This window comes from Lagopus muta, chromosome 2 (genome assembly GCF_023343835.1).
Source record: "Lagopus muta isolate bLagMut1 chromosome 2, bLagMut1 primary, whole genome shotgun sequence".
NCBI lineage: Eukaryota > Metazoa > Chordata > Aves > Galliformes > Phasianidae > Lagopus > Lagopus muta.
In genome coordinates this window covers 36855913-36881063 of record NC_064434.1, presented here as the reverse complement: position 1 = coordinate 36881063, position 25151 = coordinate 36855913, and the positions used below count along the sequence as shown (strand labels likewise).

The 25151-nt window shown below is 35.3% G+C and overlaps 1 protein-coding gene across 7 annotated transcripts in view; it reads left to right on the top strand.

The window, feature by feature from the left end:
* Positions 1–25151, top strand: part of EPHA7 (EPH receptor A7) — a 161147-nt gene that overhangs the window by 101549 nt on the left and 34447 nt on the right. For 5 of the 7 annotated variants that reach the window (XM_048935312.1, XM_048935310.1, XM_048935306.1 and 2 more), the window contains 5 exons: positions 9408–9532; positions 14339–14507; positions 19899–20007; positions 20642–20697; positions 24579–24704. In XM_048935312.1, coding sequence (XP_048791269.1) covers positions 9408–9532; positions 14339–14507; positions 19899–20007; positions 20642–20697; positions 24579–24704 — 585 coding nt within the window. The remainder of the gene's footprint in view (positions 1–9407; positions 9533–14338; positions 14508–19898; positions 20008–20641; positions 20698–24578; positions 24705–25151) is intronic. The other 2 variants (XM_048935307.1, XM_048935309.1) reach the window with 1 other exon arrangement.

Sequence of the window (25151 nt, the reverse complement as noted above, 5' to 3'; positions counted from 1 at the left end):
TGTGAAATTGGCAAATAAATATCTTTTTTTTGTTGTTGTTAAAAAGAATAGAATAAAATAAAACAATTATATGTATGTAGCAATTCTGGATTATCAGGTGTGATAATTACATTCTTAATTACTTCACCCTTAGTACCTGATTCTGATCTTATTTTCACTTCATGAAATGAAGATGACTTAGCTAAAACTGATGTAGCAAAAATGAAATATAATTGATGAGAGATCAGAATCAAGCCCTAAATGCTATGCAAAAAGTAGAACTAATCAAAAAAAACTAAATGGTTTTATAACTTATGCAATTGACATTTTCTTAATCTAGCTCTCCAAGAAGTTAACCTTTGGATAAAGAAATTGGGTCCCCCTTAGAGCCTTATAGCATTCAGGGAAGTGAAGCCACTAGAAAGTCTGTAAAAAGATGATTATGATTCTGTAGAGCTTTTAAAACCATGTAGTAAACTCTTTCATTAAATGATTGATGTCTTTCCAATTTAATATGTTTCTGCTTCTGACAAGTTTTTGTGCTGGCTTTTCTTTCCAGTGAGCAGAAGCTGGAGAAGCATTGAACCATAGCATGTTCTCAAATAAGAAAAAATTCCTCTCAAATCAATTTTTTTCTTTTTTTCTTCTTTCTTTTCCTTTTTTTTTTTTTTTTTTTTTTCCCACAAGAAGTTTTTTGCAACAAAGAAAGAAAATTTAGAGGAACTGAAGATATTTATGTATAAGTTTTGTATATTTTATTTTTAATGTACATATCTAAATCTGTGGATTTTCTTTAAATAATTGCTGCTGTTTAAGAGAAGGATGTTAATTTATGTTCTATAAATTAATTATATATATAATTAAATTAATTATCTAGCTACACTTTACAAAATGTTTTTCCCCTTTGATAATGGGTTTTTCCTCACATTTGCATGGCACTATTTTTCAATAGCTTATGCATACTCCCAAGATGATTTCATTTGTGACAGTCAAAATTGTTTCAAATGGATATTTTCTCAGTTGTTTGAATATATTTCTTTATACTTAGAGGGAAATGTTAAATATTTTATTTATCTCAGTGGCAGTTTTCCACGGTAGTCACCTCACCTCTAAACAGTGAGACTGCATCCTTGGCAAGCCTTCAGCAAGCGAGTCATGAGCTGGCTGCTATGCCAGATCTTCCTTTGACAGGCTTGAGTTTCACTCCCATACATACTCACTAACTTAAGGCTTGTTACTTCTGCTATTTATCACTGTAGTAGAAATTCCCACATGAGTATTTATCCATCTCCTTAAATACTAGAGTTGTAGCATTCTTCAGTGGAAAAAAATACAAGCTCAGAACTTGAAAAAATTGCAAACTGTTTTTGCAAGGAATCCCACCCAAGCTGCTCTCAGAGGAATGTGCCCATCCTTAGCTGTGCCTTTATAATGCATTTCATGTGAGTTTGGAGGACTGAAACACAAATTGTACACATTTTAGGAACGTTAGTAATGCTTTTTCCCCACTGAACAATTATGTTTTTGAAAGTACCAGTTTGACCAAACCTGTTCCATAGTGATAATTATTGTTTTGTGTTGACATCTTTATAGAATATTTATATGCATTCCCATTAATATTTGAACAACTATTTTTAGTTTTTGGCATGGCACTTCCCAGACTTTTGTTGGCTATGTCTGAAACAAAATGCTTTGTTATGGGGCTGGAATTTATTCAACCATCTCTTGGACATCTTATGCTAAATTAACATAATTGTACTCGTTTGTAGGCCTCCAAAGCCACACTTCTAATCACCTCGTATTGTATTTTACTGCTGCAAATACATCATTTCCTCTTGGGCAAGTGAGTTGTGGTAGAGATATAGCTATAGGTAGCTATAGAGTAGCAAAGAGAATGTATTAAGGTAATTCTTTTCTTTTTTTTTCATGAGCAACATCCTTGAAGCTGACATTTTTGTGACTGAATGGATGACAGCATGAAATTCAATTACAGCAAACAGTCTCAGTCATTACACCTGTCTGCTTCTAGGGGAAAGGATTTGTAAATTGTGCTTTATCCTTCCATTCCCTAAAACTTGTGTCTGTAATTGACAGTTGCCAGCAGAGATGACTGGAGACAGAAGGAGAACATAATGTGTCTGAGTAGCCCACCAGGGAAAACAGTATCCACTTCTTTGGGAGTTTTGTGATGTTTTGTTTTCCTTAATGAAGAGTAATACCTGTGTGCCAAGGATTTACTGCAAGGCTGGTGGCAGATGTTCCAGTTAAAACAAAAACACAAAAACAACTTATGAAAGATGAATCACACACACACACACATACACACACACACACACACACACACACACACACAAAAAAAAAAAAAAAAAAAAAAAAGCAAGACAAAAGAAAAATCTAATTAACATAGAAATATTTCTTCTGCAAAGGAAAACAAATGCTGCAAGAGAACAAAAGCCCTTCTCTCTTATTTGTAAGGCTGTTTTGTTACTCTAACACATTTGTAAGAATCAGGTTTGTGCCTGACATGTCAAAACTTATTCACAAAACAAGAGTTGTGGATACCTTGGGAGTCAACGTTGTCACTTGTTACGCAACTCAGCATCCATTCAGCACTGATTGATGCCCAAGTCGCCAGTTTGGGAAGAAATGGGATACAGATATGACAATAATATTTGTACCAAATGTCAAGCAAAAGAAACAGGGGAGTTCATAGAACGGGTCTAGACATAGACTCTTAGTAGAAAAAAATAACAACATGATAGACAAACTGTCAACCCTGATCTTTCTCAATTGTTTCATCTCTTTCTTTCTGGTAAGTTCTTTTTATTGATTTCCCTTCTCCGGATTTTGCCACAGAAGACAGTGTATAAAACTGATCAAGCTGGCAAATTTTGAGGTTGATGAAGGACTTAACAAAAAGTTATCTATTTTAAACAAATCAGTAAATGTACTTAGTAAATGGATAGTTACAATTTTCTTAGAACTTTGCTAATACTATTATTCCTTTTCCTCAGTAATTTATTTGCAGAAGTATTCAGATTAAAAAAAAAAAAAAAAAGTAATGGAGTAATGCAGTCAAGTATTACTTGAGTACATTGCTTGCTGACATCTCCAGGTGCTCAGAGAGTCGTGTTTGCCTCATGGTTTACAGAACATTGTGTGCACACTGTGTTGTATTTATGAGCTGGAAACTAAAGTGTGTCAGAGGAAGTTAAAATGGCTTCTCTGTAGGACATTGTTAGTGTAAAATATCTGATTTATTTGGGTCTCTTTTTGAATGCTGCAGCTTATAAACACAGTGGGGAATTTCTCTGTCATTGATCCAAAGCAATGGGCACTAATGGCATAATACAGTGGTACTCAATAACCTTTTATCATGGGCTGCTTTGTCATGGGGAGATTTAACTGAGGGCAGAGAAATACACTTTGTGAAATAAGAAAGTCTTATAAATTTCCATTTATCTGTTTTATAATGTTCAGCTTAAGAATTATCATACTATTTTCTGTTTTCTGGGTTGTTGTTTTTTTTTTTTTTGCATGAATTATGCTACAAAATAATATGAAAATTATTTTACATATTAGTGTAAACATGAAGATTAATGTAGGAAAATTTTCTCAAGCATTCGAGGGACCAACTGTAGCTACTCATGGCTTGAGTAGCGCTAACATGTTGCCATGCTTTGAGATGTATGAATATTTTTTCTTTCACACAAATTTTTTGCCAGTTTATGGGAAGCAGAATGAAGAGAGAATAAATAATAAATAAGAGAGAAGCCTTAAAATTTGCCCAGTACCTGCAAACCATTGTCAAGGTTTTATTTCAGATGACATCTGTGTTGATCCTTGGAAAGGAGTGAGGGCATGTGTCCTGAGGCACTGTGCTTCAGACCAGCACAAATCCCAGTGTGATGCCCCATGCCAGCCCCAGGCCTCTGACAGCAAGTGCTACCATTCCTCAAGGTGTATAATCTTTTTGTCTACAGATCTTACTGATCAATTTTGGCAATCTTGATGTCTGGATTTTCCCTCAGAACAAACCAGAGCATGGTGGAAGGCCAAATTCTGTCTTCATTTAACACTCGTTCTCTTGGGAGCAAATTGGTGCAGAAGGGTACCCTTTGTATAACTGTAGTGCAGGGATAGAAACAGAGTACAGAGAGCTTTGTATTCTCTTCCTGGGCAGCCATTTAAGAGCCAACAGTTCTCTGCTACTATTTTCATACTACTATTTTAATATATATTAAAAGATTCATTTTGTTTGTTGTCTGTAAGAGTCCAGGTTCCAGACACAGTTCAAAAATATTGACAGTCAGTGAAACCATGTTGCTTAAACATTTCTGACCAGAAAGGAGATGTCAATGGCATTATACAAAGAAGTAGTAGATTATGTTATAACATTTAGGATGCTGATATGTCTGACTTTCCATAATCTGCTTCTCTTAGCAAAGACCTCTTCAGTCAACACAATCAAAGCAGTCACTCAGTTGCTGCAGAAAGCCATTGCAGGAGACTGGTATTAACGCTTCATGGAATGTAAAGTGTACCCTGATAAAGTTTTACAGGGATAATTAATTTGATATCTTTGTTACTGTGTGAAAAGCTAGTGCTTTTAAATAATTGCCACACCTCTTCCAGATCTGAAAACGGAAGAGGCCAAGAGCCAAGAGTTTTAATCCTTTGGGAAAGCTGCTGCAAGGGTCCTGTGCTATGAGAGTGTGTGAGTGCTACTGTTGATTTCAGAAAGTACCAGATGAAGATTAGGTTGTTGTAAGTACATGACTGCTATTACAGACTAAAGAAAGATGAAAGGAAGGGTGGTAGCTCATTTCACTCTTTCTCTAGCAAATCAGGAAACTGGAGATGCAAATTTAGGATTGGTTGCATTTATTAACCTGCGCTCTTATGTTGTACTGGGAGTGTTTCCTCACCTTCGTTTGGGAGACTTTGTGCATAATGTAAGACTGCAGAATTTAAACCTGTATCCCTGGGGAGTAGTAAATAGTTTGTTTTATAGACATGAGCTACTAACCACTCAGAAATGCTATTTCTATAGAGAGCTTAAAAAAGGTACAAGATGAAAAGTTTCCATGACTGATGCTGCCAGATGAAATTGAGACACATTCATGATGCAGAACTGCAGAAATCTCAGAGAAATAGCTGAGTAGGTTTCTTTTGCTGACTACTCTTTTTTCTTGAAAACAGTGTTAGGGCTGATTTTGTGCTAGAAATTGGCACATAATACCTAACTTTGCTTATGTGTGAAAGTCCAGCTTCATGTATTTTCATTTTTCAGTTTGCATTTTGTTTAACATTTTATACTATATATTTTATACATTTATATATATATATATATATATATATATAAGATATAAGATATATATATATATCTTTTGCACTTTGGATAATATATATATATATAATATATATATATATTATCCAAAGTGCAAAAGACTTAATTTTGTATCTGTGTGTGTATTTTGGAAAGTATACTGCAGATAAAGGGAAACATCAAGCATGAGAAGCAGAGAATAGCTAAGAATAGAGCTAAAGCATGAGCAATATTATGATTTAATATTGTTGCAGAACTCTGGGCTAAAAGCAATGTCTTCCAAAACAATCACTGCAGTTTTCTACACATGAATATTTGCAGATATTAATAATATACCATATGCTTGGCTTAGCAGTATGAATATAACACGTCAGTCTACCGGATGCAAAATTCTCTCTGGAACACAATATTTTCTTGGAATATCCTGCTCTTTTTGACACCTCCGTTTTAACTTTTTCAATAACTTGATCTGGAAATGATGATGAGCTTGAAATCTATATAACTTGAAGGCTTTATCAGTAAAGCCCAGCAGAGTTATATTTCTCTGTGGCTGTGATGTTGAAACCTGGTGAAAAATCAATTTTTCCTTTTGCTGAATGGTATATTTGAAGCATTTAGAGAAGGTGAATGAGTGTGCTGAGGGCCTGTCATTCACGAAGTACTTCGTTATGCAGCATGTGTAGGTACATCTACTATTAGCCCTGAGAGGCTGTGTGTGTTTGATGCATTGGATGTTGTGTCAGCAGGAAGGAGAAAAAGAGGAGATGAAGTATATCAGAGAGAAAGTTGATAGCACATGATGTTTTAAACAGCCTGTATCCCCAGGTGTAATATATTATGGAAATAATGATCGAGACAAGTGATGCTTCTTTGTAACCTGAAAAGGTACATTAGGGATTGTGCACATTCAAGTTACTCTGGACTGTGTACTTAGTTGTATCTTCATCGTGAACAACTCTGTTAGAGATTCAGTAGAAATGATTATATTAGAATAAAGAACAAAGTGCTTCTGACCTATACACTCTCATTAAGCACTCATTAAGAAACGTAACAAAAAAGACAGGATAAAGGCAGCATCTATGTCTAGCCTGTACCATTAATTAATTGGCTTATATGCTTGCTATGGGTCACTAAGGTTTACTTCCAGTAGCAATAGGCTGGTGGTACCTTGCTTTCCCCCAGCAGCTGTTGAGGCTCAAAGTAGGAAACCAAATAAGTTCAGATAACATACTACATTTTAGGAATATCTTGAATATAGGTCTTATATACAATATTATTATTTTCAGAGCCTCACAAACATATAGACTCAAGGTCAAAATTGCCAGCATATTCAGCCTGCAAGGCTGGGCTCTCTCTTCTGCTTTTTTATAGATTCTTTTACTGCTGAAATATAGCAGAATATTTTTGGCTAAAAAAAAAAAAAAAAAGGAACGAACAAAAAACTTTTCTGATCTTGCTTGAATGAAAAGAATATTAATAATCAGGAAATGTAGCTCATTTACTTAAGACTTTGCATGCTGGCTTGCATGGCTAATAATTCACTGAGATTTTCTTTTGCATGTAAATCCCTTAAGAATGGAATACGACTGCAATATGCTTTGTTCAGATGTTAAGTGGGAATCTTGTATATTTCCCTTCCCCTATCAACATATTTCCTCTTCTCTGTTTCTCCTTCCTCACATTGCTGTTCCCTCCTCACATCTCCAAAATTAACTAATGCTATAGGAAGTGAGTTCATTTTACTTGAATGCTTAGAAAAAATAAATGCTCTGACCATCGGAATGAAAAAATGGGATAAGCTAAAACAAAAAGCAATGAATGTTGGGAACTATTTCCAGTGACATAGGTAATATAAAGTTGTTTCATTAGAAGTATGAACATTAACAATTTTGGACATCCAAAAATGTAAAATCAACAGTCTGAAAACATTTATCTGTATGAGATACAACTTTATACATGAAATATAATGACCTCTCTTGAAATTCAGCTGAACTGTTGTGCTACTCACTGAGACAAAGAAGACAGCTAGTTATATACTGTACAGAAAATCAGATGACAGAGTAAATAAGTTTTCTGCATTCCACATTCCATTCTCTTAGCTACAAAAAGAATATATGTACTCTAATTAGAGGGTGAAAATACTCTAAGCTTTTAGAAAGAGTATGCAAGAAGTGATAGATCCTGACTCTGGAAAGCTTTATCAACCCATGGTGTTTGCATGACACAATTTTACGATTTTATTAGTTTGGCAGCCTACATTAAGAGGTCTTCAACTTTGATTATATTGAGTACATGACATAATAGTTTATAATGAAAATTATCATGCATGGCTTCTATTCTTAATTTTTATGGACTCTTGGAGCCTCTAGTGAAATGTAAATAAATTTAGTTTTAAAACCTCTGTTATTATGCTTGTTATAGTAAAAAGAGCTAGAAACAGAATTAAAATATGAAACTAGAAATCAAATTTTAAGTTTCCTAGAGAATTATCATATTAGTTGTGCATTAAAGATTCTTACTTTAAGTTTTTGTTCTTAATGCTACAGGACTGTGCATTCTTGATATTTTCTTCCTGTGTTCTTTAAATTAAGCAAAATGAGGATACTAAAGAATATTTTAATGGGAATTATTGGAATTAGATTTTGAGATGAATGGTAAAAGAAAAAATGTAGTTTGCCTACTTGTTGAACAAAGTATCCTTGTTCTGTAACAGAATTTGTACCTGTTTGAAATCAATGGTAATAATTTTACATAGTGAAAGCATTGTATACAGTTCTGAAATAAAGTTGTTCCTGTTTTTTCCCATAGGAAAAAGAAAAAAAATTAAATTTTCCTTATGTTTGTTAAAAATGATAGATTCAATACCTGAAGGATACATAAATAAATGTATATCTTATTTTTGCTTACTTTCCTGTCTTCTGAAGCTACTCTCCAAATATGATCAGTTTCCTATAAACTTGATTGTCACTTTGTTTTTAAATAAAGGAGAGTAGAATCAGCTTCTCTCTTTATCTCTCTTTTATGTGATCGGTGTTACACCCTTTAAATTAATTTAATTATTTCCAATAAATTGAACAAGGCCAAGTTCTACATAGTTATAGTGCTATAGTTGTTTTTTAGAAAGCTTTGATTTTACAGGACTTCTGTGCACGCATTCTTGTATGCACCATGTATGTTTGTGGAAAAGTATGATGCTAGGATTTTTTGGAAGTACCCATCAGCAGTAACTCCACAACCTTTCTTTTTTATTAAGTAGGAGATAAGCTGATCAAGAAAGTTACTTTTTCAGTCACTCGTATTTTACTAGTTAATAACCATTGTTAAATTAAATTCAATAGCCGTATAATGGTTGTAGATTGCTTTTCAGAAATTTCAAATGACACCTGATTGTGAATGTTGTTTATTAGGAAACTCTGTATGTGTGTGTGTGTGTGACTGTGTGCAGTGAGGAAGATGAATACAGTGACCCTTTATTTCATAAGATCTGCTTCTTAAATTGCCTCAGACTTTCATTAAATACCAGAATCAAAGATGGAAACTTCAGCTCTAAAGAGAGAATGTTCTGGGAAATTTTGAACAAATGCAACAGTCTCTTAACAAAGTTGTTTTCACCCCTAAATCATGCTGTAAACAGATAGTTTGGCAGATTATTTGTTAAACAGCATTAGTATCAACTACATGAAGTCAGCCTAAAATATGTAGTTTTGTTTCTAACTGATTATTTTTCTTTTTATAAGTACTGTTGAAACAAATGCAATAAATATTTAGATTCTTATCATAAATCAATCTAAAAATCGATCGTCTTAATTAGAATTCATTTACCTAATTATTATTTCTATCTCATCAATTTCAGTTTTGCACTAACTTCAACAATGCCACTTTTTTGCTATTCGCACTTTAATTTGATTTCCATTCTAAGTTTATGAACAGTAGTAGGATAGTGCTTGAATATTCATTAGCTTTGAATTGTGAGCTATGAAAAGGTGCTTTCTTTTACCTTAATAAAAGTGGCTCAGCATGGGGTGGGTCAGTAATGACATGTGATTTTAGGCATCCAACAAATTTCCTTATTATTTATTGATGCATCTTGTCCAAACAGCTCCCTCACAAGTCAGTGGAGTAATGAAAGAGAGAGTGCTGCAGAGGAGCGTGGAGCTTTCCTGGCAGGAACCAGAACATCCCAATGGAGTCATTACTGAATATGAAATCAAGTATTATGAGAAAGTAAGTGCATAGATTATCTGTAATATACAACAATGCACTGTTTGCAGCATGTTGGCTCACTAAACTGTGGAACAATGTTGTAACCATAACCATGTTATCAAATACCCTGTCTCTTCAAAGTCACAGTGATTCTGCTCACTTTTAATAAGTAGTGCTTCCCTGCAATTATTATTGCTAGTTTATATATTGTATTTTGGTATAATAAAAGTGAACTATCTGCTCAAAATCAGCCTTTTTTTTTCTACAATTTTCCCACTGTTAAATTGGACTGTGGATATTTTACCATGAGATTTGTTGTTTTCCAGTCTTCCTTACATTGTCTTTAAAGCTTTTTTTATTTCATTCTGTGTCACTGTTATTCCAGTCTTGAGATGAGACATCAAATACAATTCTTGAGTGCATTTGCTATTACATTTTAAGTTGAACAGCTTAGACTTAATGTCTGAAAACTTTCACACTTCCTACAGTCAGCTGATAAATATTCCTTATTTGTCCTTTTAAAAAGACCCATGGACAAGAGATTTGTTTTTTACTCCTTCTCTTGGTGCAGAGGGCTGCTTCTCAATAATAGATGAAGAGATCTCTGTTTCTGTTAGACTGAAATTGCAATCTTATTGATGTCTGTCAGAGTTTTGCCATTCATTTCAGCATGTCTAGGCCTTCATTCTTGATAGCCTTGACGTACTCCAGAATAAAAAAAATCTGACAAGCGTGTAAGCAGGGCCACATGCAACTATAAGCTAGATGAAAATTGGGTAAAGGCAGGTTGTGCAGCTGTATGGTTGTCACAGGACGTGAACTAAGTGTGGCTCATCCAGATTCCCTAGGAAATTTACTGTAGCAAATAGCATATTCCTAGTTTTTATATGGCATTCTAGGAAGGGGAAAAAAAAAAAAAGATTTAAAAAAAAATTCAAGGAAGTAAACAAAGGAGCTACTTTGTAGCTTTTGAAGATATCACTTGTGAAGATATTTCATCTCTACGAACAAGGTAGTAGTATCTCTATATCAGCAAAAATATGTCAGTTTGCTAGCTAACGTGCAGTCAGATAAATTCAGACCAGAATGCAAATAAAATCAAGTGTCACATCTAATTTTCAGTGCTTAATTACAGAAATATTCTTAGCAGTAGATATCTATATGAACTGAGAAGGAAATAAATTGATTATTTGTTAATGTTAACTTCCAGTTTTAGTTGTTCACTTTGATGACTTTTGTAACAAAACTTACCAGACATTTAATGTTAGCTAACCATTTCTGTGAATTTTACTCATTTTGGGAAGTAATTTTTTTCCCTCACACACTGACACAAAAGAAGTCTATACATTAAAAAAATAGAATGAAAAAAGACACGTATTTGCCAAAAGCAAAACTGTTCTCTCTACAAACACAGGATAAATATATATATATGATTTTGCTTTGTTTTGTATCCACAATAGCTCCTGGTCTGTTAAAATAAATTAAACAAAAAATTGCCCAAGATATTATATTTTTCTCATATGATAACTACTAGAATGTGCTGTTTATTATTCCCCACATGTTAATTCTACTTTAAACAAACAGGAGAAATTCATTGCCAATTTCCTGTATTTGCCAAGACAAGAATTGCTGTTATTTTTTCTTGTAAGTGAAGGAAACTTGCCAGTATTCTATTTATTGTAGTGAAATTAAGAAAAGAGAGTAAGAACCTGATCCTTCAGCTAGTCACAGATATACTGAATTTAAACCTTTAATTCAGTGAATCTATTTTAAAAAATGCTTAATGACTTGCTTTTGTTTCAAAGCAGTGCAGATCAGTTTGAATCGTAAGCTTCTTGCTCAAATTAGCAAGGCAGGTTTTTTTGTTCCATTATTGTGTTAAGCCAACCAACCACCCATCTACCCCCTCCCCCCAACCCCCCCCCCCCCCCAAAAAAAAATCCCACAAACAAAAAAAAAAAAAAAGAAGATTTGGACATTTTCAGCTATTTTTAAGGCTAAATTAAATCAAACATTTTTTGTGGTTCTGAAATGTTCTGATAAGTACTTTTTTCACATCTTATCCTCCTGGCTACAGCTGGAGTGGAAAATGCCTGAAATCTCCCAAGTAAGCCTGTCCTGTGATTTTTCTAGCTCAGGTTATTTTTACTTCTTTGTCTTTTCTTGGTTTATTTTTTTTTTTAATTCAAGAACTGCAAATAAGGCTCATTTGTGGTTCAAACCCAAAACTCTGAAATTCCATTGTGGCTTACAATTGTGAACCTGTATGAGTATTTACAGTCTTATTGTGCTTGATTCTCCTCTCTCAAGCATTCTTGTTCTTCCTCACATATCAACATACATTCCACCATGGTCCTCACTTAAGATGATTTAAATTTTCTTGGAAAAGATATGAAAAATTGTTGCTAGCTGAGTTGATGGGCTTGGGCAAATGACTGAGAGAGCAAGGCCCAGGAGAAGCCATTAGTGAATCTCTGAAAAGAAATCAAATATGTTGTGTTGAATTCAGTATTTCAGCAGAAGCCTTTGCTGCTTTGTTGACTGTAAAGGGGAAGGTTCTCCATCATTTCTTAGCTGACAAATTGAAATGAGTTACAGATTTATTCCTTCCCTCTGTATCTGTCTCATTAGCACTGCCTTATAAAGCTCATGCTTCTCTGGTCATGTGGTGCATTCAGATGGTTGGTTAGCTCACCTCTTCTGCCCTTCAAGTCAGGGTTGCTTTTGCCACTGAAAATCAACAGAGCTGCACATATCCGTTCTGAAAGATAATCTCAATCATTAAATGTGATGAATTCCATGAATGTGATGAAGACTCTCATCTACAGAAAGGGTCATAAGGAGAATCTAAAGAACTACAGGCTGGTCAGCATGACCTCGATGCCAAGGAAGGTTATGGAATAGATCGTCTTGAGCGAAACCTCACAGCATATGCAGGACAGCAACAGGATCAGACTCAACCAGCACAGGCTCATGAAAGGCAGGTTCTGCTTGACCAACCTCATCTCTTTCTCTGATCAAGTGAGCCACCTGGTAGATGAGGAAAAAGCTGTTTATGTAGTCTACTTAGACTTCAGCAAATCTTTTGATGCTATCTCTCTCAGTATTCTTCTAGAGAAGCTGACAGCCCTTGCCTAGACAGGTACACTCTTTGCTGGTTAACAAACTGGCTGGATGGCTGGCCCAGAGGGTGGTGATGAACGGAATTAAATCCAGCTGGAGATGAGTGGTATTCCCCAGGGGTCGGTATTGGGGCCCACTCTGTTTAATATCGTTATTGATGACCTGGATGAGGGGATTGAATGCATCCTCAGTAAGTTTTCAGATGACACCAATTTGGGAGGAAGCATTGATCTGCCTGAGGGGAGGAAGGCCCTACAGAGGGATCTGGAGAGGCTAGATTATTGGGCTGAAGCCAATGGGATAAAGTTCAACAAAACCAAGTTCTGGGTCATGCACTTCAGCCAAACAACCTCAGGCAGTGCTACAGGCTTAGGGCAGTGGCTGGATGACTCTGCAGAGGAAAAGGACCTGCAGATGTTGACTGATGCTCAGCTGAACATGATCCAGCAGTGTGCCCAGGTGGCTGAGAAAGCCAATGGCATCCTGGCTTGTATCAGAAATAGTGTTGCTGGGAAGTGATAAATCCCCTATACTCAGTTCTGGTGAGACTGCATCTTGAGTAATGTGTTCTTTTTTGTGCCCCTTACTGCAAGAAGGACATTGAGGTCCTAGTGTGTCCAGAGAAGAACAGTGTAGCTGGTGAGAGATCTGGAGCACAGCTCTTACGAGGAGCGGTCAAGGGACTGGGATTGTTTAGTCTGGAGAAGAGGCAGCTCGGGAGACTTTATCACTCTCTCTAACTACATGAAGGGAGGTTGTAGTTAGCTGAGGGTTGGCCTCTTCTCTCGTGTAACTAGTGATAGGACTAGACAGAATGGCCTCAAGTTGCACAAGGAGACGTTCAGGTTGGATATTAGGAAAAATTTCCTGAAAGGGTGGTCAGACATGAAATGTGCTTCTGAGAGCAGTGGTTGAGTCACTGGCCCTAGAAATGTTCAAGAAATGTGTAGATACTAAGGAATATAGTTTAGTGGACAACGTTGGTGGTAAGTGAATGGTTGGACTTTTCCAATGTTAATGATTCTGTGATTCTGTAACTTTTTGAATATAATAAATGTCTTTGATACCGTTTTTATAGCATTTGAAAGTGAGCAGTTACTCATAGGACTTGTAATATTACAGCTTCATATTTTGAAAGTGTCATACTGAGCTTCTCTCCCTGGATTCTTCTTGATGCCCTAGAGTTAGAGCCTGAGAACAGCTAGAGAAAAAATTGAAAATTCTAGTCAGAGACCTGAGATCTTGGTGCAAAATCCATCTGGGTAAACATTAGTGCTATTATAGTTTTTTAGAAGTGTTGGAAGTTAGGAACAGAATGTGTTCTGACCATACAGTAACAGATTTCCCTGTCCTTGAACTGTTTAAACTCTACAGGTCCCTCTGGAAAGCTGAGTTCAAGCTACTTTTCCATCATAATTTCACAAAATGTAATCCGAGCCAAAGAAGCAATTGTTTTATGTCTGGATTTTTATGAGTAACAACACGAGCATCCCATTTGAATTTTATGTTACACTTCGACCTCGTCATTGCAATGGCAGTATTTTGTAATACTCCACAGAGTATGCTTTATTTTTTACGATGGGAAAAAAAAGCATTCAACAAATTGAAATAAACTACCCAGGCTGGCTGTCAGTTGCTGATGTGTAACCATGATAAAATCTGACCTGTAAATGTCATTTAAATCTTTTGTCTGATTGTTTCCAGGATCAAAGGGAGAGAACCTATTCAACAGTAAAAACCAAGTCCACTTCAGCTTCTATTAATAACCTAAAGCCAGGAACAGTATATGTTTTCCAGATTCGTGCTTTTACTGCTGCTGGTTATGGAAATTATAGCCCCAGACTGGATGTTGCCACACTAGAAGAAGCCACAGGTAAACATTTGGATCTCTGGGAAATTTGCATTTTCATTAAGTAACAAATGAAGCATTTCAGAAATAGTAAGTAGAGCAAAATATTAAAGAGTCATAGGCAATGTTATTAAAATCAGAAGGAAAAAAAAATTTCTGTGAGTGGATTTTGTCATTGTATTTCGAAGGATGAACTTCAATTACTTATGTTACCATAGAACTACAAATTGCACTCTTATAAATAGTCATTATATTTGTAACATTGGGTTCTTCTTCTCTGATGTCTTTCTAGTGCAGAGAAATTGAATTATTTTTTTTTTAATTATTTGAACACACATCTGTTCCGTTATCACAAGAGGTTATATGAGCTGAGCAATTCTGCTAGATTCTTCAGTAACTGTGGAGAGAAAGGAAAAACAGATTCAGTCCATGGAGGCTTCTCCAGGACATCTTTTTCTGTGTAATTTCCTAGGAAAAAAGAGAAAACAAACAAAAACAAACAAACCTTTATACAGTTTGTTTACATATGGGTTTGTCTTTTTTCAGATATATGTCTGTTCTTACTATCTTCTGAGCTCAGTTTCACTTATATTTAGTAAAGAATAAAGGTCTCAAAGACATTAGATTTCTCTAAGGTTCTTGTAATAAGGAGTAAGCTGTGTAAAGAAAAAAACAGTCTCCTTAAATCCTCACAAAGGAAAGTATGAACCTGGAGCATGAACTTTCTCATACAGTACACCAGAGATTCTGTCTGTGACAACTTAGCAGGGAGATATTTTGGGAGAGCTTGCTCTTTCTTGATGATGAAACCAGTCATGTACCCTTGTTTGTCTAGAAATTTCATTGACACATTTTTCATGACTCATCATGTAGTTGTGTGCATGCATACTTCCACATTCTGAGTCTTCAGAGGGAAACTTTTGTACCACTGAGAGCTGGTAGCCATGAGCCAGCTGATCAGAGCTGCCCATGTCCCTTGCAGAAAAATTTGGCCATTTGGGTTTGAGTCATTTGCTTCAGGTTGACCTTCCCAGCAGCTCAGCCTAGTTTGGAGCTGGAAATACATAGCCTACAGGTTCAAAAGCTACAGATACCAGCTCTGCTCTGTGCTTTATGCAGATACGCACAATTGCATCTTATTTAACTGCAGCCAGGTGTCGCCTGAAGAATTTGAAGGTATATTTAAAAAACAGTAGTTAGGTCTTAATCTTGCTTCCACGCAGGATATGAAAATTATCAATAAGAAGTAATAGCACACACCTGATAGACTTAATTGAAATAGTAATTATCATAATAGTAGCAATAAAATATTATGACCAATGTTATTAGCTCTGTGTCTAATAGCAGGCTTTTCATCTGTAGAGTTCTGCTTTACATAGGCAGTCAGATTCAGTGAAATCTCTGAGATACAAGCAACAATATCCTGAGTTATAGACAGAAGTAATTTTATATCTGAATAATCTTCATATCTGAATAAATTTCTGTGGAAAAAAATATTTAAAGGCTTTTGCAATCTGTCATAGATTTCTACTAATTAATCACGGTTGCTTAAAATTATTATATCAAAATGTTTCCCCAAAATTTCATTTCTGATATGAGTATTTTTCTGCTCCATGTAAGCATACTAGTAGCCACCAAGATGAACAAAGACAATTTCTGAGATAAGCCTTAAAAAAACCTAGTGCTTGACTGGAGTTTGATTAACTTATGGAAGAGTAGAAAATCCTAGAATAAATCTGACCGTTTTGCATCATGTACACCTTTTCTCAGTCCAGGTAATGAAAGGATACAAATAAATCAGTGACATACTGGAACAGTATGCACACCAGATTTTTTCTCTTGTCACAGGCTAGCTTTGTTTTTTGACATTCCATGTCATGTGCTTTCACAAAAGAAAATTTCAAAAGTGGCATATTTTCAATATTCCTGAGAGGAAAGGATGCAGTTCCCATCAGTGATATGCAACTCCAGTGTTCCATATAAAATTTTCAGAAAGAATTAAAATGTTGGTAAAAAGATAGCATACTTAGCAAATTATTTTAGAATTCTCATGCAAATAAGAATCTTTGTTTCTCCTATTTTATTTGTAATTTTATCAGATCTGGCAGGTTAATAAAATTGGGCACGCATTAGCATTTCATAAGAACATTAGTGGATCATTTTTATGAAATATACTGCACTGTACAAGTGAGCAATAAACCCGTTACGCTACAGTTAAGAGGCACTACTCTGTTTTCTACTTATTCCAATGACTTTCTGAATGTGGCTTTTAAGACTATCTGAGTATTTCAAGAATATATATAGTGATAGTACTCAACCAGCACAGTTAGCTAGCCCTGTTGCATACTCAATTTCACTTGATATTTCAGCTGTTTAGCACCTCTTGATTGGTGCAGTCGATTTAACAGATTTTTGTATTGTAATCAAAACTGCATGGCCATTTCTCAGTATTTGAGAAACAATCTATGTCATATAACCATGTATGTAAAATATACATATTTAATACCTGTATTTATACATACTGTATACGTTGGATTACATATACATGTTTATCTTAAAAAAAAAAAAAAAAAAAAAAAGTAAAATTATAAAGCAAAAATGCTTTATGAAGGCCGTGTATTTATGTTCTGTACTATATTTGTCTCAGAACAAAGTACCTGAATCACTGTATTTTGTTCTTGGAACCTCTGCTGTTTATTAGAGAAAAGTCCCAAAGAAAGAAAATGCAGATCCAAAGAATGTCACTTAAGTGGTAATTTTACCTTTTGATCCACTGATTTACTTGAAAGATATCTTAAATCACATTATTGTTGAAGTTTTCATGTTCACTTCATCAAGTATTTTCTGCAGCTCGTACATTTCAGGTTGCCTGCATGAAAAAAAATGTTGCTAGAGGTGCAGTACAGCTTTTACAATTAATCTCCTCTTTTAAATCCTCCAGCATATTTGGGTGTACATTCCCCATCCCTTCAACCATATACTTAGAAGGTAGCCTTAACTTCTTTAAAGTAAGGACTATCTCATTCCTTTGGATTAGCAGATATTGCAGTGTCAGATGTCACTTGTAGTTACTCCCTCTTTTGCCTTCTGAGTCTGAGCACAGCTTAACTGGAGGTAAGGACAGACTTCTCTGTCTTGCTGATGTTTTCCTGCCACCACCACCATGGCAACACGAGTGGATGGCAGCCATGCCATCTGCACTCCAAAATCTTTTCTCTCACAGCACTCTTACCATCTTTATTTCTGCCAGACCACATTCCAGAAGTTGGAATCTGAATTGCATGTAAGCCAAGTAACAGCATGAGTTCATAACACAAACAGGAGAAGCAGCACAGATACAGTACATGAACAGAGGCAGATGTCTCAGACTGCTGTCACTAGATTGTCACCAGACCATGCCCACATCAGAGCTTTTTTATTTCAAATATGTAAAAGTACATCATGCACTATGTCCCACCTATCTTACCAGTTGGACAGTTTACTCTGCCCCCAACATTTTGTAGAGCCGAAATAACATCCTCGGCTTGCCTCCAGAATGTGCTGGTATCCAACATCTTGAGGCAGTTATGCAGAGCAACCCACTCACATATGTCAACCTCTATGCACTCAACTTGGCTGCTAGATTAGGTGACAAGTTTGAGTGGGTGTTATTCCAAACTGTTAGATGGATACAACTTCGCACACTAGCCATTGGGACAAGATGGCTACTTTTTCACTTCCAAGAAAGTTTTCCACAGGAGTTCTAAGAAGGAATGATGAAGTTTTAGGAAATTTTGCATAAACTCAACATACCTGTGTTTAAGGCTGTGTCATTTGATGGGCAGTCAGTGTTATTCAGGAACTGAATTGTATTACTTGGGCCCATACACTCCTGTACAAGAGTACACTAATTTCCTAAACATTGCAAAGATGGGGTATGTGCAGGCCTTTGGTAGCACCTTGCTAACCTGAGTATCTCAGGAGGTTATACTTAACTCAAAAATAAATGCTTGTTCTTTTCAGTTAAGGCCCAATATGAATAATGAGATATTCCTCACCTGCATCATGTAGAACATTGAGAAATTATGAAGTTTCTTTAGGAAATAAACCTAGGGGAGAAGGAAATTTCATCTCGACACAGAGGTGCTGTTTTACACTGTTTAACAAAACAGGAGGATTGTTATTTTAGGGGGGAAGCATGTAGCACAGATCAGTGTCAAAATAAATCATAAATCATGTTGATTGGTTTACTTCTCCTAAGACAGAGTAAGGAAGGGACTAGTGTATTTGTTTCTATGGGAACCTATGAAAACTGCAAGAGGAAGATCATGTGGAGTTCATGAAATCATCATCTTTAGTTAGCACTACCATGACTTAATCAATTAACTGTATTAACGTACCATCTACAGTTTAGTTAATCAGCTGAGAGTATTTTTATTTTTTTTTTCCACACCTTTCTGCTGCTTCCAAATGACTCACACTTTCACAGTTCCTACCTCATTATCACTGCCTGATGCCTCCTTCTTTATTCTCAGCCTCTTGGGCCAGGCCAGATACTCACTGTTATAAATCAGCATAGCTCCATAATGTTCAGTAGAGTTGTGCTCATTTAATGCAGCTGAGTGTAGGTCCATTAGATGAATGGCAAGTACAGTATTTAACAAACTTTGAGGTATTTCAGGCTATGTATTTACACCCTCAGTTTAAATTAATGTGACATGAATACATTTGCATTTATTAATAAAACTGGCATAACTGAGTAAAAAGAGCAATAGTGTGTGGATATTTTAGCATGTAAAATCTCTGAAGCATGGAGAATTCCATTTTGTATTTGTGGAAACACTTCTTCATTGCTAACAGAAACAAATTTTAAGTGATAATAACAATTTACAGTGATTAATAGTAATAAGAAAGAAATATGCTAATAAGTCTGTGGTAATAGATAATCTTTAATCTTAAATATTATTATACTTATTATACCATTTCTTAGGATTCTCATTGAAGTCATTTCAGTCAGTTTTAGGGGTGAGGCTAGAAGTGGAGTTCTTCAGCATTCATTCTCCTGCTGTCTCCTTTTTCAGGGATGTCTTGTTCTCTTTTAGGAAGGCGTTAGTCACTGAGCAAAGCAGAACAAAATGCAGCAGTAGGAGGGTTGATGCTGGCTTTCAGCAAACTGAAATGGTTGGTGATGACTTTTAGAAAGTGGTTGTACCACTTTGAGCAATTCCAGCATAACTCCTTTTTATTCCCTGTTGATGATCAGGGATGAATTTCTGATAGAGGCCTTTCTTTATATTAACTTAATCAATTTGATAGTCTTGGGCAACTAAAAAAGTAAACTAATCATCTGCAATTCATTAAGGTCGATTTAATTTTTTGCAGCTCTTTTGCAGGGAATAATTTTAAGCTAATCTCTGCTCTTTGCCCTGTTTGCAGCCACTGCTGTTTCCAGTGAACAGAATCCTGTTATTATCATAGCTGTAGTCGCTGTGGCAGGAACCATCATTCTGGTCTTCATGGTGTTTGGATTCATCATCGGCCGAAGGTATTGCACATTACATAGGCATAAGAACATCTAAGATAGTAATTTGCAAATATGAAATGGAACTCGTGGTTAGTAAGGACATTTTTTGTTTAAATCTCGTTATCAATTATACAGTTTATCCAGGACACTCTTAAATCAAGATGTTCTTTCAGTCTGATGTGAATGTGCTGTAAAAGGAACCCTTAGCACATTCTTTACTTGTACTCATGAAAATTCCTTTCTGTTTAGTTTCTCTCACACAGAGAAGCCTGACACTTTATCTGATCAGCCTTTAAATGACTTTGCATTCAAGAAAAAGAGGCACAGTAAGGTTAAGAATACCCTCATGTAAAGTAGTGTTCTACTTTCAAGTTCTTTAATCCTCTGTTTTATCCATAGAAGCTTTTCACAAGAACAAGGTTCTTTAGGACCTGTCCCAACTAGTATTTGATACAAAAGCCTTTTGATTACAACTGTTCATGATTTATTTAAACCTCTGCTGTCAAGAGAATTATAGCTCAAACTTTCAAAGGGCCTACAGGAGTTAGGTGCTCATGGCCTGAAAATCCCAGCCCAAAGGACTGATGTTGTCAGGGCTTCAGATGTGAGGAAGTAAATCATTATTTACCAGCAAAACTGACATTTTTCCTTTCAGGCATTGTGGCTATAGCAAAGCTGATCAAGAAGGGGATGAAGAGCTTTACTTTCATTGTAAGTGTTCTGCTTTTTTTGTCCCTTTCAAAAATTCCCAACTGCATTACTGTAGGCAATACTAAAATAGCATTCTGTGAATTGCAAAGTTCAAAGAAATTAAAAAATGCTATGTAAATAGCAAGTTAAACACTGTAAAAATGTGACCTACAGAAAAAAATGCTGATTTAAGTCAGCATTGCTTGTATAGTTTTATTTTTATACATGCATATGATAACCCATTTTTTTTCATTCAGCGTTTTTTGATGGATTGCTTTGAATATGCTTCATACTGTCCTAATGATCACTCTGAGATGCAGTGTTTGAGAGGTCTTTGGCTAAGTTACTATATGATTTTTACCTGAAGCAAACTTCAGATTAAGCAAGTGGCAGTCACTGTCTCCATCATTTCTCAAAACCTGTTTTCCGCAACAACAAATGCAGTAGTATCAGTATTTTTAACAATGTCCTTAAATTATTTATCAGGAAAAGAAAGATTAGATGTTTCACTATTGTTCTGTGTTCTAAAATCACTTCCCTAGCAATGAATAGCAGACAAAGTCTCTCTTTTCAGAATTTTAGCTGCCATCTGAATTTATGCTAGAACTCTGGGAAAATTCAGTAAAACAATAAAATAAATCTTCCTTAATGACAGTAGAAAATATAGGATGAGAAAAGGGCTTGTGCAGTAAAAAAAAGAAAGAATATTTTCAGTTGTATCAGAAAATAATTTTTATAACTTTTACATTTTAGCCCTTTCTCATATCAGTTTTATTGTCATTTTGACATCATAAATGAAAAAATGTTTGAAATTGTTTTAGAATTAGACATTAACTCAGGAAGTACACAATTAAAGTAAATTACAAAAAATTATTTTGTGTGTTCGAATTTCAAAAACACGTAACAGAATTAAACTGTACGCAATTTCTGACCTCATCTCCTCCTCCCCAGAAAAGCCTGGGTTTCCAGTTTTCATAGCGGTAGACAATGCCATGTAGTCATACTGTGCTGTATGTAGCCTTTGTTGTCTACCAGCAATAACAGCTGTAGTTTAAATCCATCTGATTTTCTTTTTATGAAAGCAGTAAGGTTTATCTGGTTTCATATTTGTTGAAATCACGACCTACTATTGGAATGTGATGATATATGGAGAAAGAAGTAGCCACTAGTCAAAAATCTATAGCATCTTCTCAGTGCATAACTCTAAAGCAGGAGCTCTAGCCAAATATCCGTTGGAAATCAGATCAAGGTTTATTTCACCTTTCTATCTGGACAGAATCAGATCAAATAGAATCTGTGAGTATGGATGTGCTGCTACCTAAATAATTTCATTTAAATGCAGCGAGTATTAAACCAAGCAGTGACAACATTGCAGCTTTTATCAATCAGTTTATAATCTGTACAAGAAAGGTGGAAAATAATAATGGGATAAGACTTATTTATCATGCACTTTGCAGAACAGCTGATTTTAAAGTGTTCATCGAAAATCTGATATAACTTAAATGTTTCTATTCTAGAAGTGATGGTTTTGAAATTTGCCTCTCACAGATGCACTATAAGCTTTTCATATCTTCAGAAGAGCTACTGCTTTCACTTTTTGAATCCCCATTATGTCCTTGAAGGAAAAGATTGATTATATATTCTTGTATTTGAGCGTATAAACAAAGGGAAGATGATAGCTAAATAATCCCTCACCTCATTTCCATTATCTATTATATTTTTTGTTTCTGTGGAAGTGTAAGCAAATTAACATGAAAGCTGCTACTTAACATTTAATAGTTGATCTAGAAATTGTGAGAAATGTTTATTTCTCTTATTTTCCTTTGGAGAAATCTGGTTATACAGAAAATCAGTCATAACAGTCTTTTTAAAAATAATACTGCCAAATGTAAGTCATTTTTTACCAATATAGCTTTTCATCATCTATTTATTGACAGCCTAGCGTTTAATTTTGTTTGATACTCATAAGCAGAAAAAGGTGGAACACTGTGCTTTGGTAACCAGCTGGTTCACAGAGCTGTGAACAGAATTGTGGCATCTTTCTGCTTCAGGACCTCTAGGCAACCTTCTTATATGTAGAGATACCACACTGTATTTTCAAAAGCTTAACTTACAACAAACATTTAACACAAAACTTTACAAGTAATTATATTTGTAACAAATTTTAAAGTAGTGCTTTTTGTAGAATATCCTGTCTTCTATTTCTATCCCCCTGAATTTTCTGTGGCCCAAGTACTACATTTAAAGATTAAAAACAGTGGAGGAATTTACTCAAGCAATTCAAATTTACATTTTGCTTCCTCCTACCTTCTTCTAACAGTGTCTTCAAATCCATTCCAATGATATTTCGCGTTGGTATTCTGCAATAGCCTTGGCCTGTCAAAATGTTTTATGACAACCTGAATAAAGAACCATCAGAGGACCATTTGAGATTCACAAGGTTACCTCCAATCCAGGCCTCTTATCAGAAATACAATGAGGATGGCTCATTCTCAACTCCTTGCCCAAAAGCATTATTACAGGAGTTTAATCTATTGATTTATTCTCTTTTTCTGTGGTCTTTTTTTGGTTTAAAAAATATTTACATTTTTGAAAATCTGTAGCATTGTCGATACAATTGAAAGAACATTTGAGTACATAATACTGCAAGCAATAACTGGGCTTTGGTAACCCAAATAATCTGGGCAAAATCTTGAATAATTTTTCTATCTGCAAATTCATTAGATTTCTCAGTCAATTACTTTAGCTTTTTCTTCATACAAGTTTTTGATTTTATGTTTCTATCAATAATGCAATCTGACATGTAAAAACGTGATTACTAAGCCATTTTTCAATATATCTTGAAATTTAAAATATTTTACGATCAAATAAGAAATTACAAAGCAACTATAAATTATTTATGTTATGTATTGACTTTTGATCCAATTCATGTATATCAGTGCATCATTTAGCACTGGAACATTATTGCTTTTCCATATTGAGTTTTAATTTGCTGATTTAATTAAAACCCAGAACCGTAATCCATGAGAGTCAAATTAATTTCATAAAAATTGCTTGGTTAATAGATTTTCAGGTTGCTCTACTTTCACCAGAAGTTTCTGCTTTCAAAAGAAAAGCAAATAATTTTCTTGCATCAGCAGGAAAAGGGAAACACTGCTTGCTGGCCAGAGCACTATGCTGCCTAAGTTACACTAAGAGCTGTATTGGAAAATGAGGGAGCAGAACCCAGGTGCTACATTTTATTCAGTTAGGTCATTGGGAGAGAGGTAATTGTTCCACAGCATCTGCTTTCCCTTCCTGTGCCTTTACACATCGATTACAAGTGTTTCTTATGTTCATATTGTAGTGTAAGACACATACCTAAGGATATAAATTCCAAGAGGTGTGAATAATTTAACTTGGCTACTGCCAGAATCTGGAAATACATTGAGTAGTTTAAACAAATTGAAGTAGGTAGAGGAGCTTTTCAAATCCCTGTAGAAGAAAGAGTTAACGTAAAGAAATGTTGTTTACTCAATCTGGGAAAGAGGGTAAGCTGTCTTTACACAGAAAAGAAAGCTTCACCTCCTTTATAACCTCCCCCCCCACACCTCACTTTACTTTTACTCCCACTCGGGCCATGTATTTTGTTCCATTGAATGTTATTTAATGTTTATTCTTTCACTCGGAGGTGTAGGTGAAAATGCTAATATTAGTCATTTTTAAAGCTGGGATTGTGCACTTGTGTCAGCATGCTTACAGACGATGCCTAAAACTAAAGTTGCCTCTCAGAGCAGCTGACTCAGGCGCTGTGGAAGCAGGCTCATTCTTCCAAGAAGCACTCCGCATAATGAAATTCCTGGGCTGACTGCATAATAAGTGCCTTTGCTTCATCACAGTCATGCTTTCTTACATCATTACAGTTAAATTTCCAGGCACCAAAACCTACATTGACCCTGAAACCTACGAGGACCCAAATAGAGCTGTCCATCAATTCGCCAAGGAGCTAGATGCCTCTTGTATTAAAATTGAGCGTGTGATTGGTGCAGGTAAGGCTGTCGTGGCTTCCTTATTCAACTGTTCCATTTAGCCAGGATGGAAACTCATACATCATAATGACAGGCAAATAATTATACTTCCTCTACAGAAGAACTTTTTGCATTCACCAGAGTGGTTAAGAGCAGTGAAGCTACTCTTGCTTCTAAAATGTAACAACAAACAGGGAAACAAAAAGCTAAAAACAGACACAAAAAAGGGTATATGTAGAATTACTATATATATATGTAATAAATATATGAAAAATTCTGCTTGACATTGAAAGACGTGAGTTTTTAATTTCTATTTGTACTGTTTAGTATGCTTTTTTGGGGGGGGGGAAGTGATTCTGCTTTTATTATTTAATGCCAGAATAAATGGGTTAGGCATGATTGCAAATTCTGCTTGCTTTCCTATTGCAAAAGGTTTTTTGGCCTCTCATTTTTTCTTCATGTTAGTAA